At 47.2% G+C, this 13,869-nt stretch overlaps 1 protein-coding gene across 2 annotated transcripts in view; it reads left to right on the forward strand.

Moving 5' to 3' along the window:
* Egflam (EGF like, fibronectin type III and laminin G domains) overlaps positions 1-8,628 on the forward strand; it is a 163,253-nt gene extending 154,625 nt beyond the window's left edge. For both annotated transcript variants that reach the window (XM_041631126.1, XM_041631127.1), the window contains 3 exons: positions 3,143-3,226; positions 6,644-6,747; positions 7,448-8,628. In XM_041631126.1, coding sequence (XP_041487060.1) covers positions 3,143-3,226; positions 6,644-6,747; positions 7,448-7,602 — 343 coding nt within the window. In that variant the 3' untranslated portion in view covers positions 7,603-8,628. The remainder of the gene's footprint in view (positions 1-3,142; positions 3,227-6,643; positions 6,748-7,447) is intronic.
* Positions 8,629-13,869: the final 5,241 nt, after the last annotated feature.

The following is a 13,869-nucleotide window of genomic DNA, read 5'->3' on the forward strand; positions in this document are numbered from 1 at the left end:
GTGTAACCTAACTTTTACCCTCACCCTTTGCCCTAACTCACCATGGACATTCCTGCCGGAGAACAGGAGCGAGCAGAGAAATGGCGCCCTCGAGCTGGGAAGCATTAGTTTAGAAGCCAAGTTGAACACACAGAGAGAAATTCAAATGCTTATCTGAAATGAGTGTGGCTTCAGTTTTATTGTAGTTTTTCGCATTCTAGTCTGTCACATGCGGGTCACTGAAACCAGCCGGGGAAACTATAAATGTCATATGATGACTTTTCCCACTTATTGTGACCCCATAGCCCTTTCAGGTACCAGAGGAAAAAGAAGAGGTCTGACATAGTAAAGTACCCTGTACCACGGTTCAAAAGGAACCTCATTAAGGCCTGAAGATGGCCAAGTAGTTTCCAAAGGCCAGACCCGGAGCCCATCTAGGCTGCCTATCTTGTTAGTTAATCTGTCAGCCACTGGTACACATCAAGCTAGGTGGCTTAGGATAACCTATGCAAAGTGGCAAGAGTCGGGTATCATTGGTAAAGCAGCCAGACCAGCATTCATTCATTGCTTCCATGGCTTGAAAGCAAGGCATAACCCTAAGGTAGCGCCTATCTGCTCAGGGGACAGCCTGGTGCAATTTAAAATATGTAGAGCCAGATGTGTTGGTGCGTGGCTAGGGTCTCAACACTCGGGAAGGAGAAACAGGAAGATGGAGGAGTTGCGGGCCAGCCTCAGCTACATAGGAAGTTTGAGGACAACGCTGTTTCAGACAAAGCATATATTATATATATTATATATTGTTTCATTATGCAGCAAGTGTTTCTGTGCATATACATATGCTGCATATTAAACAAACAATCCAGGAAGAGTATGAACAGGTGGTTCTTTTCAGGGCCTGAAATGATGGAGTCGGGTTGGAGAGGGAGGTCATAAAGAAACCAACTGAGTTGTCCTATCTACATGATGGTAGAATTCTTGTCTGCCAAACTCTATTTCAGTTCCCATGAGCATGCTCTGTTCCTTCCAGTGAGTAAGAGAGCTATTGACTTCGGAAAAGAATGAAGCCCATGCTTGTCCTGCCTGGTTCTAATATAGTGGAAATGTTTTAGTCACACCAACACTGACTGGCACATTTCCTGCGGGGTTCCCTGCAGTTACACACAGGTCACCTGACTGTAGGACCTGGGCATTCTTGACGTGTTAGTTACATGTTTACCACTTTGGGTTCGCTCCCCCACAGGGCTCCCCTCTCCTCAGGGTGTGTTGTCAAGCCCCTGAATAAGCGTCACCAAGCCGCACGATTTTGGTATGGGGACGTTATTTCTCTAGTTCCTACTCTGTGTTGTGTTTGTGAACCTTCCCTATAGTCCTCCAGGGAAAGTGTCTTTACCTGTACTTGATAGAATTAGGTGAATTGCCTACGGTGATAGAGCTGGTAAGTTGGCAAGACAGAAGATCCAGACAGGTGTGTAGAATTGGAGTGTCTGTGACGTCACCCATGCTACTGCTCAGCAAAGCCACACGCAGTCACTTAGCCAACCTCCTGACTCTGCTTTATACTCGTTCCTCTCTAAAAATTGTTACATGTCTTTACTTCCCACACTGTGTGTGTGCGCATGTGCGTGTGTGTGTGTGTGTGTGTGTGTGTGTGTGTGCCAGTGTGAACCATAGTGCACACATGGAGATTCGAGGACAGCCTGTGGGAACCAGTTCTCCCCTTCCACCATGTGGGTCTTGGGACTTGAGCTCGGCTGCCAGGCTTTGGAGAAAGCACATTTCCCCTCTAAGCTACCCTACAGGCCCACAGCCACACTTTCCTTCAAGACCCATTTGGCTTCCTCATAAGGAATCATCACAAGCCTCACCTGCTGGCTATTTTATAAGAGACATTTGAGGCGGGAAAAGCGGGCTAGAACGTGGTGCAGACTTTAGGGTCTGGGTGGCAGCTGTGTCCATGGTTTGTTAAGTCTCCACAGCTTCTCTTCTTGATCGAACGCTGTGGCTGTGCTGTTTTCTTGAGACTCTGTTATGAAATGAATGCGCTATAGAACTTTCTCTGGGAAATCCAAGTGCTTTCTATTCTCACTCTGTTCTCAGAACAAGGGTCGCGAGTGATCTGGAAGGAGCCAGCGTCTCCTTGGAACCTTCTTCTTCCCCCTACCGTGTTTAGACAGCTCCCTTCCCAAGTGAGGGCAAAGCTGCCCCTGTGGACCCCACTCAGATCAGCAGGTGATCGGATGGTGTCACTCAAGGGAAGTCTAGGCAGCTGGCTCCCTGCCCAGGCTAGAGTAGTCGCTCACTGAATTTTTTCTGGATTGAATTAAATTAGTATAACTGCGTGCTCAGTGGGTCAAGAGGGCTGTCTCTTGGTCAGCACACCCATGTCTTCTGATTCCTGGAGGGTTGCAATGTATCAGGGAGTTAAAATGCTACAAGAGCTGACATCAAAGACAGCAGGGCAGAGGAATGTGAGAAATCCCATTTTATATCTAACCTCTGTGATTTCAAAGTCTCTTCAACTCTTTAGAGTTCAGCTTACTCTTCATTAACGTTTTTTTCTTTCTTAAAGTGAAAATGTTTCATAGCTTCCTAGGACTTCTGTAATAAATTATGATGAATTTTATTACATTAAAAAAGAAATCAATGCTTGTACACTTCTGGAGACTAGGAACCCAAAGTTCAGCATGTTGCCAGCACCGCTTCCTTGGCAGGATCAAGGGAGGTTCTTTTGGTGGTTCCGGCTGAGGTCCTAGTGCTGGCTGGCAAACCTTGGTGTTTCTAGCTCTGCCTTTGCCCCACATACCCTTTCATGTGTCCCTGTGTTCAAATTTCTTCGAATAATGATACGTAAGTCATATTGATTGATGGCCCCTCCTACCCAGTGTGGCTTCATTGATTCAATTGCATCAGACCCTCTTTCCAAACAAGGCCACATTCCGAGGTTCAGGGTGGACAGGAACTTCAGAGAAACACTGTGTAAACCATGCGGATGTTTATCCCACCACAGTTGAAAATGTAAAAATTCTGTCATTCATATACGAACCTGGAGAGTGCCAGCCTTTTTTAACTTTGAGTTAAGGACATCGCTCTCTGGGCGAGCTTTGACAGTGAGAGCCTTTGTGAACATTTGTGTCTCATTGTTCCTTTCCTTGTTCTTCCTTAGCTACAACCTAGGCAGTGGTGTGGCTTCCATCGTGGTGAACGGCTCCTTCAGCGATGGCCGGTGGCACCGGGTCAAGGCTGTCAGGTGAGCACCTGCCAAAGCGAGACAGAGCCAGGCTACAAGAGGGTGGATGTGTGCCCAGCTTCCTTTCTGTCCTTCTGCCCTCTAACCCAGCTTCACCTGGCACCCTCACGTTGCTGCCAGTATCCACCCATGTCCCCTACTGACACCGATGGGCAGAAACTGAACCCCAGTACCTACTCCAAATGGAAGGAGATAGCCTGGAGAAAAAAAAATTGTATTGTGTGGATATTTACTTAACACTGCATTGCACTACATAAGAACATTTTCATATAAGTATCTAATGTATGCCACGTTCATCCCTGCCATACATCAATCTCCTCCACCCCCTTCCATTGGCCCTCTCTTTGGGCCAATGGGACAATTTCAGCTCTACTTTCATGTCACATGTACACATGTGATTTTATCTATCTACAAATAAAGAGACCACAAGAGAGAAAAGACATGACATTTGTCTTTTTGAGACAAGTTTGATTTGATTAATATGATAATCTCCAGGAGCATATATCTTCCTGAGCAATGTCACTTTTGTTCTTTCTTTCTGACTGAAAAAAAAATCACATATTTGCTAACCATTCTTTGGTTGCTGGGCACCGAGGTTGCTTCTGTAGCTTAGCTCTTATGAATAGCACTGCAGCAGACATTAGTGTGTTAGCATCCCTGTGATGTGTAGGGTTGAAGTCCTTGGGGTTTTCTCAAGGACTTGTACAGTTGGATCCTTAGATTTATTAAGAGATCTCCTTATTAATTTCCGTAGTGGTTGAACTAGTTCACATTCTAACCAGCAAGCTCTAAGAGTTCCTTGTGGTCCATATCCTTGCTAGCATCTGTTGTTATATGTGGAACACACTTTTTTAGGGGCTAAGTTGGAGTGGGGCCTTAAAACCCCATGAGATGGAAATTAGGGAGGCATGAAGACCTTAAAGGATGCTCTGAGTGTCCTTGCATAAGCAATCCTCCCCCTTTGAAAAAATGTTATCTGAGCTTTAGAAATCATGAATGTTCACCTAGCCCTCGTAACGTAACCACGCCCTCCCAATGCTAATTGCCAGGCTGACTTTTGATTAACTTCAGGCAGATTGTTCCTGAGCCTTTACAGCCTTGCCGCATGTGTCCTTATTCCTAACCATATGTTTTTAGAAATCAGAGAGCAAGTGCAAATCAGCAATGTTAGTAGCATGTGTTAAATGAGTCCAAAGAGAAAAGAAGCTGGATAGAGATTCTGATTGCAGTTCCCTGAGAAAAGGACCATAACTCTTGCTGTGGAATCAGCAGGCGATGGCCAGTGTGAGGCCTGGGGACCATGGGGGCTCAGCATTGTCAAATTCCTCTTCTGCTTCCACGTAGGCTGTGTTGAGCTCATCCTTCTCGAGCCTCCTGCCCTCACCATGGGGCTTGCCTTAGAACCTCAGAAGGTGCTGAGGACACAAAAGCAGACTTAGGTTTATCCGCTGCCAGGCAGCCCAAAAGACCAGATGCATGGGTAGGAATTTTAACAAGTCCCCAATTCCATTTGTTGAAAAAAAAAATGGTTTCCTGTATTGCATATTTACAGATTTGGATCTCATTTTTTCTTTCTAGAAAACAAGTCAAAATGCAGAGTCCAACCTAACCTGAAAACATTCTGAAGTGAATGGCTCCTTCCCTCTCCCTCGTTTACAAAGGACATTGCACGCAGGCATGTCCAAAGGAATGTGCAATGCTTCCTTTGGTTTCAGCACCAATCACATTAGTCTCAACTGCTGTCCCCATAGCATCGGGGAATAGACCCTGCTGATAACCTTGGGTCAGAATGCTTGGTAGACTAGTCACACACTGTAGGAGAATTTAAACCTTCATAGTTACTGTGGTTTGATTACGTACATGAAGATACACAATAATAGGGTCACCAGTCCCTTCCTAGACATCTAAGGAAACATGTTAAATGTGTTTCCCCAAACTGTATAAATTGCTGTGGGCAGAACCTAGATCAAAAACATTTCTGTTCCACCCCAGGCTGCAGCCCACACACAGGGATTTCAGACGTTTGGGAGAAATAAGGCAGAGGAATGTTCCCTCAGAATAATGTCGTATGCCAGAACATCGAGCTTGGCATGCGCGGAAAGCTCAGGAGATACAGCCCCTCCTGTTGACATCACTGATTTCATTTTTATCATGTCGTGGGGTACAGTGAAGGCTGGGTAGGAAATGGGGCCAGCATGATGGGTTGGAGTATCTGTGAAGTGTGAGCCGACAGGCCTCATGGAAGTGGGGTCAAGGCTATAGCTATCACATATGGCAAGAAGGACTGGGTTGATGTCTTAATTCTCTGTGGAAGGGCAGAGACAACAGAATAAACAAAGAGGGAGTTGCTAAGGGGAGGGGGCTGCTTTGCACACTGTCTTGCTTTGGATGACTTTGGTCTTGTAAGCATGACACCTAACAGAGTAGAAGAAATGTCTCATTTATCCAACCACTTATGCCAGATAATTGAGACACAATGCTTTATAATAGTTCATATTCACAGAAGTTTAAGATCTGTATTTTTCATTTTTTTGTGGATTAAAAACAACATATGATAATATGTGGGTTAGCATAGCAGCAGGCCCCTTAGCCCACCTTCATAGAGCAAGATGTGTGGAAGGTACTCTGTGTTTTGCATGCAAAATAGATGGGTTCCACAATAACTCTGGAAGTCGATCGTAATTGTTATGATTTCATATAAGGGTTGCTCATGGATCTGTTAGTATGAGACATACGCTATTCCAGACACCTGAGACATATCATTGAGGAAAACCAAGACCTTGCCTTGGTGGTCTTGCATTCCTCTGGGAGGAAAAAGACAAGTAGTGAGCAATAAGCATAATGAATTGTGTATCACGGAGCTCAGAAGGTGACTATACTTTTTTCCAATCTAAGATAAAAGTGACTAGAAGGTATATCTTTTGACTCGTTAGTCTAAAAAGAAGGAAAAATGTCATAACTGATGAAATCAAGTAAGTGGGAATAGTTTAGAGCAATGGGGTGGGTGGCAGTTCAAGCAAGACAAACTATGAAGGTCATTGTCCATCATAGCATCCAGGTAGGAAGGCCTAAAATTCATTTTTAAAATATAGAGGACCCAACAGGAAGAAATTCTTGAAAACTCAGGGAATGAATAGATGGTATCAGGGAGTGATCCAGGGCTGGTTCTACTTCCCATGGGGCTATAAAAGCCGGCATTTTGTGTGTGCGCGCGCGTGTGTGTGTGTGTGGTGTGTGTGTGCACGTGTGTGTGGGTGTGTGTGCACGTGTGTGTGTTTGTATGTGTGTGTATGCACGCTTTACAACATCATCACTTAGCACATGGTATATACTTTTATATCTCTAAATCCAAATGACTGAATTAACTCCGACAATGATTGTTTACTTCGTTTGGTTTCTGTTTACTTTGCTTTGCAGGGATGGCCAATCTGGGAAGATGACGGTGGATGACTACGGAGCCAGAACAGGCAAGTCACCTGGCATGATGAGGCAACTCAACATCAATGGGCCTCTGTATGTGGGTAAGTGACCTTGACCAAAGCTCAATCCGTCAGGGATTTTCCTCGTTAGACCTTTATTTGCTGTCCCTGGGCTGTGTACTCAACAGGGTCAATCAAATACCTGGAAATCAGGAAGCTGTCCAGAGAGTCCATTCTTCCATGTTCTGAACTTCTGACTCACGGCTGAGGAGGCAGGAAGGGACTCGCTCACTTTGCCTCTGTGCTCTGAAGTCATCCACCAGGAAAACCATGCTTTTCTTGTTTATAGAGTAGGAACTTTCTAAATATAGCCCACATGAGTTCTCTCTAAGGAAGGAGGATCCGGCTCTGTGTCCCCTCTCAGAATAGAATGAGTAGAATTCCTATAAATGGCTAATAATCCACTACACTGACAAAAATAAACATTAATTAATACCCTTAGTGGTTTTTAAGTGAGCATAGTTGAAAGCTGCCAAGACAGTACCTATGGACATTATATAATATTTCAAAATCTATTGGAGAGCTACTCAGTTTTAAAATTGTTAGTTGAGGCAGAAATCACATCTGAAATCAGCCTTTTTAAGTGTTCATAGGTGTATCCAATTGGTCAAAATCAAACTAATACTTGCGATGTTCTAGGCAGTTAGAGCTTGACCAGGGGACACTAAATGGACCATACAGAATTTCCAACTGGTGACCCCTCATCTTGCCTCACTCTCTCCTCCATCTTGGCTCCCTGCAGGTGGAATGAAGGAAATCGCTCTGCACACGAACAGACAGTACATGCAAGGCCTCGTGGGCTGCATCTCTCACTTCACACTGTCCACCGATTACCACATTTCCCTTGTGGAGGACGCTGTGGATGGGGAAAACATCAATACTTGTGGGGCTAAGTAACACCCGCCGGCCTTGTCCAAGGGACACAGCCTCTATCTGAAACATCCCAGGGGCCCGGAGACCCTGCCTGATGCTGCACAGAGGTCTGGGGATCGGGTGTGCTTCCTGTCACCAAGGACAAAGTACGCCCTGGTGGGAACCGAGGCTGGAGGCCCTGGGTGGCCTTCTCTGCAAATGCTCTGTGGGCCAAACCCAATGGACTATTGTGGATAAGAAGCACTGGACTTTGTTGTTCGACATATAGAGCCTGTGAGAGATCATACATCAAACCAAGTTCCAGAGACTGTCTGCTGTAGCTCAATAACTATGCTGTGTTAAAGAGAGTGAGAGCAAGACTGAGAGAGAGAGAGAGAGAGAGAGAGAGAGAGAGAGAGAGAGAGAGAGAGAAACCCCACAGAACAGTATTAAAATACTTTTGTCCTTCCCTGACTTACGACATTAGCAGAATGACTGTGTGACCCTGAACTTCATATGTCCAGTCTTGGCCTGTGGATTGTGTAGATTAACCCCTTCCATTCCTCACTGGCTGACTCAGTGTGCTCTCACTAGTCCATAAGATTAAAGGTTTGGGGGGGGGGAATTAAACAGAGAATCATAATCATACCGTGGACCCATTCCCCAAGCTTACCTCTAATACAAACATCCATTTTTTTTTATGATGCAAACTGAAGAAAACGGGCCCCCAGATTTTGTAGCTGTACTTTTGTATGTGTCTATTTTTATAGCCGCAGACTGTCCACACTTACGGGGTGCTTTTGCAAGTTGAGGTGGGTGACCTTAATTACAGCACACTTTCCTAATAACTTTCTTGGAAATGAGATATGATTGGGCCGTTTGTAGTATGAATGAAGTGGTAGAGAGTGACAAGGGTGGGCTGCTGGGGGAGGCAACTATTCTCTCTCTGTGATGATCCAAGGGTATGAAGAAGATGCTGTCCAAAGTGAAGAGAGTAAGAGGAATGTATCGCTGAGGTGGGGCGCTGCCACACTGTCTTTAAGAGAGGGAAAGTACCTGTAATCAATGTGAATAAAGGGGATGAGGAAGCACTCATTTGTGGAGGTGTGACTGGTTTTGCAGAGGCCACACCTACAAAGAAACTCTCTACTAGAGTCTGACGTTGTGTGGGGTTTGGGATATGCCCGCAGCAGGATCAGAGGATCTGGGCTAGGACAGAGAAGGGTGCTTCCTTTTCTGTATCATCAGCTGTGCCCTGTGCTGTGCGTGCACATGACTGCGGACAGCTGGCTCCCTGGCAGGTCCCCACGACGGGACTCACTAAGAGAAAGGTGAGATGAACACTGCCCCCATAAGTGGAAAGCAATACGATCTCACTCCTGAAAGGGCCTATAATTAGTCTCGGGCATGACTCTAGTCTTGTTTATGCAGCATCCACTCAGCAAAGGCTTGAGTTTGGTGCAAAGCACAGTTTTGGGCATATTAAGACTCCAAAAAGATGGCGAAATAAACCAGAGAGGGTTGCCTTGAGTCACAACCTTTTGCCTCTTGTGTTTAGGAGGCTTTCATGGCAAGGATTAATATTAATCACAACATAGTGATCTTGGCCTCTTGCCCATGTCACCTGGTGAATGTAGTCTGAAAGAAAAAAAGGTATATAGTAGACTATGGGGCTCACTGCCTCCTAGTCACCCCAACACTTTTTCTTGGAGGCTCCCAAGGCCATTCCTTCCTAAGGTAAAATAGAGCTGTTTTTAAAGCACAATGTGAACGGGTGTCCTCTGGGAAAGAGATAATCATTGTGATTTTAACAAAATATCCAGCTGACTGGAGGCCAAGGAATTCTCCTGCAGATGAGTTGTTGTTCTACGAGCGTTATCCTAGGAAAAGGCAATGACCCAGGACCTAGGGCCTGGGAGTGTGTGCTGATTCTGAAGGCCTTTCTGGGTGGGAAGCCTGTGGGGTTAAAGGGAGGTGGCAAGGGGGGCGAGGGTGAGAGGGTGTCGGAATGCAGGCAGGAAGGGTCCTATAAGGGCAAGAAGAAGTGAAGGAGAAGGACTCCAAAGGGTAAAGAGTCTCAGGTCTGAGTACAGGGCAAGAAACAAGACCATGGCTCTCCTGCCCTCTCTGTGGACAAAACCCAGGCCTTGTGGAATGAGTTTCTAGCAGAAATAATCATGAGGCTCATGTCTTCAACCCCTAGTTGAGAGCTTAGCCTGGGCTGGTGGCTAGGCTGCTTTTATCTCTAAGTGTAGTCATTATCTCTTGCCACAGTAAGGCTTCCTAACTGACCTCCATGCCCCACCCCAACCCATGGTTCACAGTGGTAATTTGCTCCTGTGCCTTGAATGGCCAGCCTGGAGCCTCTAGCAGCTTTGGTCATCCTGACAAGGTGGTTCTTCAAGTCTTTGCTGGAGTTCCTCGTGGGCAGAATATCTGGGATGGTAAGGTGACTTGGATCTGCTTTGTGGACCCCACATCTTGCTGGGACCAATTGGCTAGCGTAGACGTGTCTGTCTCGTTGACAGTGGAAGAGAGTAGGGATGCTAGAGCGCCAGGCCAGGTGTCTTACTGCCCAGGCTCAGAACTGTGATGTATGGTTCCACCTGCACCCAGTTAACAACAACATATCCAATAAATAGTTTCCCACGCACAGTGGAAAAGGAACTCTTCGTAGTGAGAGGACCTGTGACTGATACAAGAACATCCACCATGGATACAAGAAGGGGTACACACATCAGGACCATTAATGTGCCCATCCACCCTAGCAAATCATGTCATTGAAAGACACACCGTGAAGGGAAGAGGGCCCCTGATAACTGCTTTTCTACGGAAGCTTTGGGATTGATGACAGCTGAGTTAAGTGAAGTTCTCTGTGACTGGACAGGCTCAATTCCAGCAGCACTGGTCTCTTTCTTCCCTGGTCTTCTGTGTCTGTCTTGCTGGACTCTCTACCCTTACTGTTGCCTGATACACGGTAGCTTTGCTTTTCTGAGGAGGGATGTGCAGGGCCAGAGCTTTGGCTTTTGTGTGTGGCTGTGGTGAGAGAAAAGCTGAGAAGTCTGGCTGGGAGAGAGGTTCAGGGAGGGGTCAGGGAACTGGGGGTCAGTGTCCTCTCAGCAAAGGAGGAAGGGCACTGTGAAGCATCAGTTCCTGAAAAGCTCCCTCAATCAGAATCTGAAAAAACTACCCAGAACCTTCCACAGGTTCTAAGCAGGGATAACAGAAGCAGAGTGCAGGCCGATAATATTGTTTTTCTACTAAATTGGACTTTAACAACCTTGTATGTTTTCTCTAGACCCACCTTCAAGATCGCCCTCGGGCAAGTCTGCCGGACTGTCTTGTCTTTGTCCCTGCACTGCCCCCAGAATCCTGTCAGGCGCCGTCTGTCACCACTCTGACTGGCTTCCTGCTCCCTGCTACTTTCTTATTTGCCTTTCACTTCCTGATCAGCCCCATTCGGGTCTTGAGCTGCTCCAACACAAACAGGCCCACTGGTTTCCACACACCCAACTGCCCCAGGTCCACAGTAACTGGCCTTTCCTTCAGACTTCCCTCCTCTGCTTTCCGCCACCTCTCCCCTCCTCCCTTCCCCGCCCCTTTGGCCTCTCCAAGTGGGAGGAAGGATCTAGGAGATGTGCCCGGAGCTGGCAGGCGGAGCGCTTCCCACTTGGAGGAAATGTTGCATTTTTCACCTTTAACCCAGAAAAAATATGGTTCTCAGAAAGCTTGTTTTTAGCACTGAGAGCTCCCAAAGGAAGAAGAGGGAGGAGGGGCCTGTAGCCCCTCACAGTGGCTCACCCTGGGAGAGAACTGCCCAGGGGCAGTCTGCAGAACTCCAGCGGTTGTGGTGGCACATTGTCTGAGAATCACACTCACAAGTGTAAAGAGGTGGACGCGTGGACACGGGGACCTGGACAAAGCATTAGCGACTTCCCCTTCCCTCTTCCATCCCTGCCTTATCCATACAGTAGCTGGCCGTGAGATGGAAGTCTGTGAACACCTGGCCCACCCGTGCCAGGGCACTTTCGCTGCCAACAGGAATGGAGTAAGGTTCTACAGTTCTCTGGACCGTTCACACTCTAAGGGAGCCCAGCAGGGAAAGAGAGACACCAGCAGGAATCCAAACCACAATGACAAGTGAAAGGCGCTGTGTGGCTGCAGCACAGCTGAGTCCCGCAGTGGGGGTCTCAACCTAGAGATTGTCTTCCAACTGCGCTGTAATTAGGCATGCACATAAAACAGGCCAAACCAGGAAGGGCCTGGTGGAAGCTACTGCCCCGCTCACTGGGAGGTCACAAAAGGCCAAGCTTGGAGGACCCAAAGATGGCAAGGCATTGGTGGGGGTGCCAGGCTGTCCTCTGGAAGCTCTAGATTACAGGTGCCTGCATGGGAGCCAGCATATGCAGCCTGACATTGTGCACCAGCGTCTGGCTAAGCACTTTGTGTGATCAGCTTCAACCACGTGACCAACCAATGCTCTTGCATTTCATCTTACCAGCTGTGCTCCTCGGACGGCCAGAGCAGGCAGGCTTATTTTGACTTAGGAAGACGAAAGCTATGTTAAAAGATAGGTGATGGGGCTGGAGAGATGGCTCAGAGGTTAAGAACACTGATTGTTCTTCCAGAGGTCCTGAGTTCAAGTCCCAGCAACCACATGGTGGCTCACAACCATCTGTAATGAAATCTGGTGCCCTCTTCTGGCCTGCAGGCATACATGCAGACAGAACACTGTAAACAAAATTAAATAAATAAATAAATAAATAAATAAATCTTTAAAAAAAGACTTAAAAAAAAAGATAGGTGATGTACTGGCCAATTTCATGTCAACTTGAAACACGTTAGAGTCATTTGGAAAAGGGGAACCTCAGTTGAGAAAATTACCATGCCAGATTGGCCTGTGGTACATTTTTTTTGGGGGGGGGAGGGGGTTGATGGTTGATGTAGGAGGGCACAGCTTCACTGTAGATGGTGTCAATCCTGGCCTGCTGGTCCTGTGCTCTAAGAAAGCAGGCTAGGTGAGCCATGCAGATCAAGGCCATAAGCGGCTCCCCTTCGCAGCTTCTCCCTTAGTTTCTACTGCCAGTTTCTGCCCTGAGTTCCTACACTGACTTCCCTGGATGCAGAACCACCAGTTCTAACAAAGCTTTTCTTTCCCAAGTTGCTTTAGGTCACGGTGTCTGACCGCAGCCATAGGTGAGTCACTATCATAGGTGACTTGTCAGATTCCAGCGATAGGGCACAACCCTGATACTGATACCTTAAGAAAAGAAATCAAAGTGCTTCCCCATGACCCGAGAGCACGTCCTGGGTCAGATTCTCTGCCTTCGGATGCTCCCTGAATCTTTCCTCATTCCTGCCTGCCTGTTGTGTGTTCAGTATGAACCTGTCTGCAGACTGTTTTGTCAATCTGCCCCTGTATCTGCGTCTGTTCTCTTATCTGTACGCAACTGGAGCTTTTTTGGGAACAGGTTACAAAGGAGCATTCTGGGACCTCTTGGGGTTCACAGTTCTGGCAGTATAGAGAGGTTTGAGCAAATGTCCGTTCCTGAGGGTCTCCCCGTCTGTCTGTTGTCGTAGCTCTGCTGAGAGTCAATTCTTTCAGGGCTCTCCTACTGCAGGTGTGGAAACAGCTCCTCCAGCTGGTGGGGATTCAGGCCCCCTCCACGCAGTTAGGTCTGCACTCAATTCTTCTCCCTCTTCTCCTTTTCCTTCACATCTAGAAATAGTCTCCAGAACTCAGGGGAGTTGTTGCAACTATTTCTGGTTAAGCAGTGTGACCCCTGGGCCTCTGCCTGGCCCCGGCTTCAAGCGCAAGGCATGACAGCAGGCGACGCCCCTCTGCCTCACCTCTTTTTGCTGCTTTCCCTTGCTGAAACCCCTTTCTCCTAGAAAGTGTGTGGCTCCCAGGAGCGCTAGCTCTTTCCTGGAAAGACGGGGAGGAACATTATGTCTTAGCATTTGGAAGAAGTCTTTGCTATTTGTCTATCTTCTTCCTCTGCTTTGTTTTAAGTCCAAAGGGTTGTCTAAAGGCACAGAAGTTTCCCAAAATGTAGCGTGCCCCCGCCTCGTTGTCCCAGCTGCCCATTTCTAAGTAGGGGGCCCAGCCTGGGGCTGCAGCCTCCTTGGGCAGTCTGATACTAAAGGGTTGCTGCAGCTCTGACTTGGCCGTGCACGAGAGGACTTGGATAGGAACGCCTCTGAGGAAGAAGGCCAGGGAGGCTCAAGGAATTTGCCATTTATACTCATTTAATAACAAAAGTTAGGGGCACCGGGCCAGAGGATTAGCTGAGGAAAGCCCTGCGAGGAAGT

Source organism: Microtus oregoni, unplaced genomic scaffold (genome assembly GCF_018167655.1).
Source record: "Microtus oregoni isolate MIOR12 unplaced genomic scaffold, Mior012 000036F_ref0000092, whole genome shotgun sequence".
NCBI lineage: Eukaryota > Metazoa > Chordata > Mammalia > Rodentia > Cricetidae > Microtus > Microtus oregoni.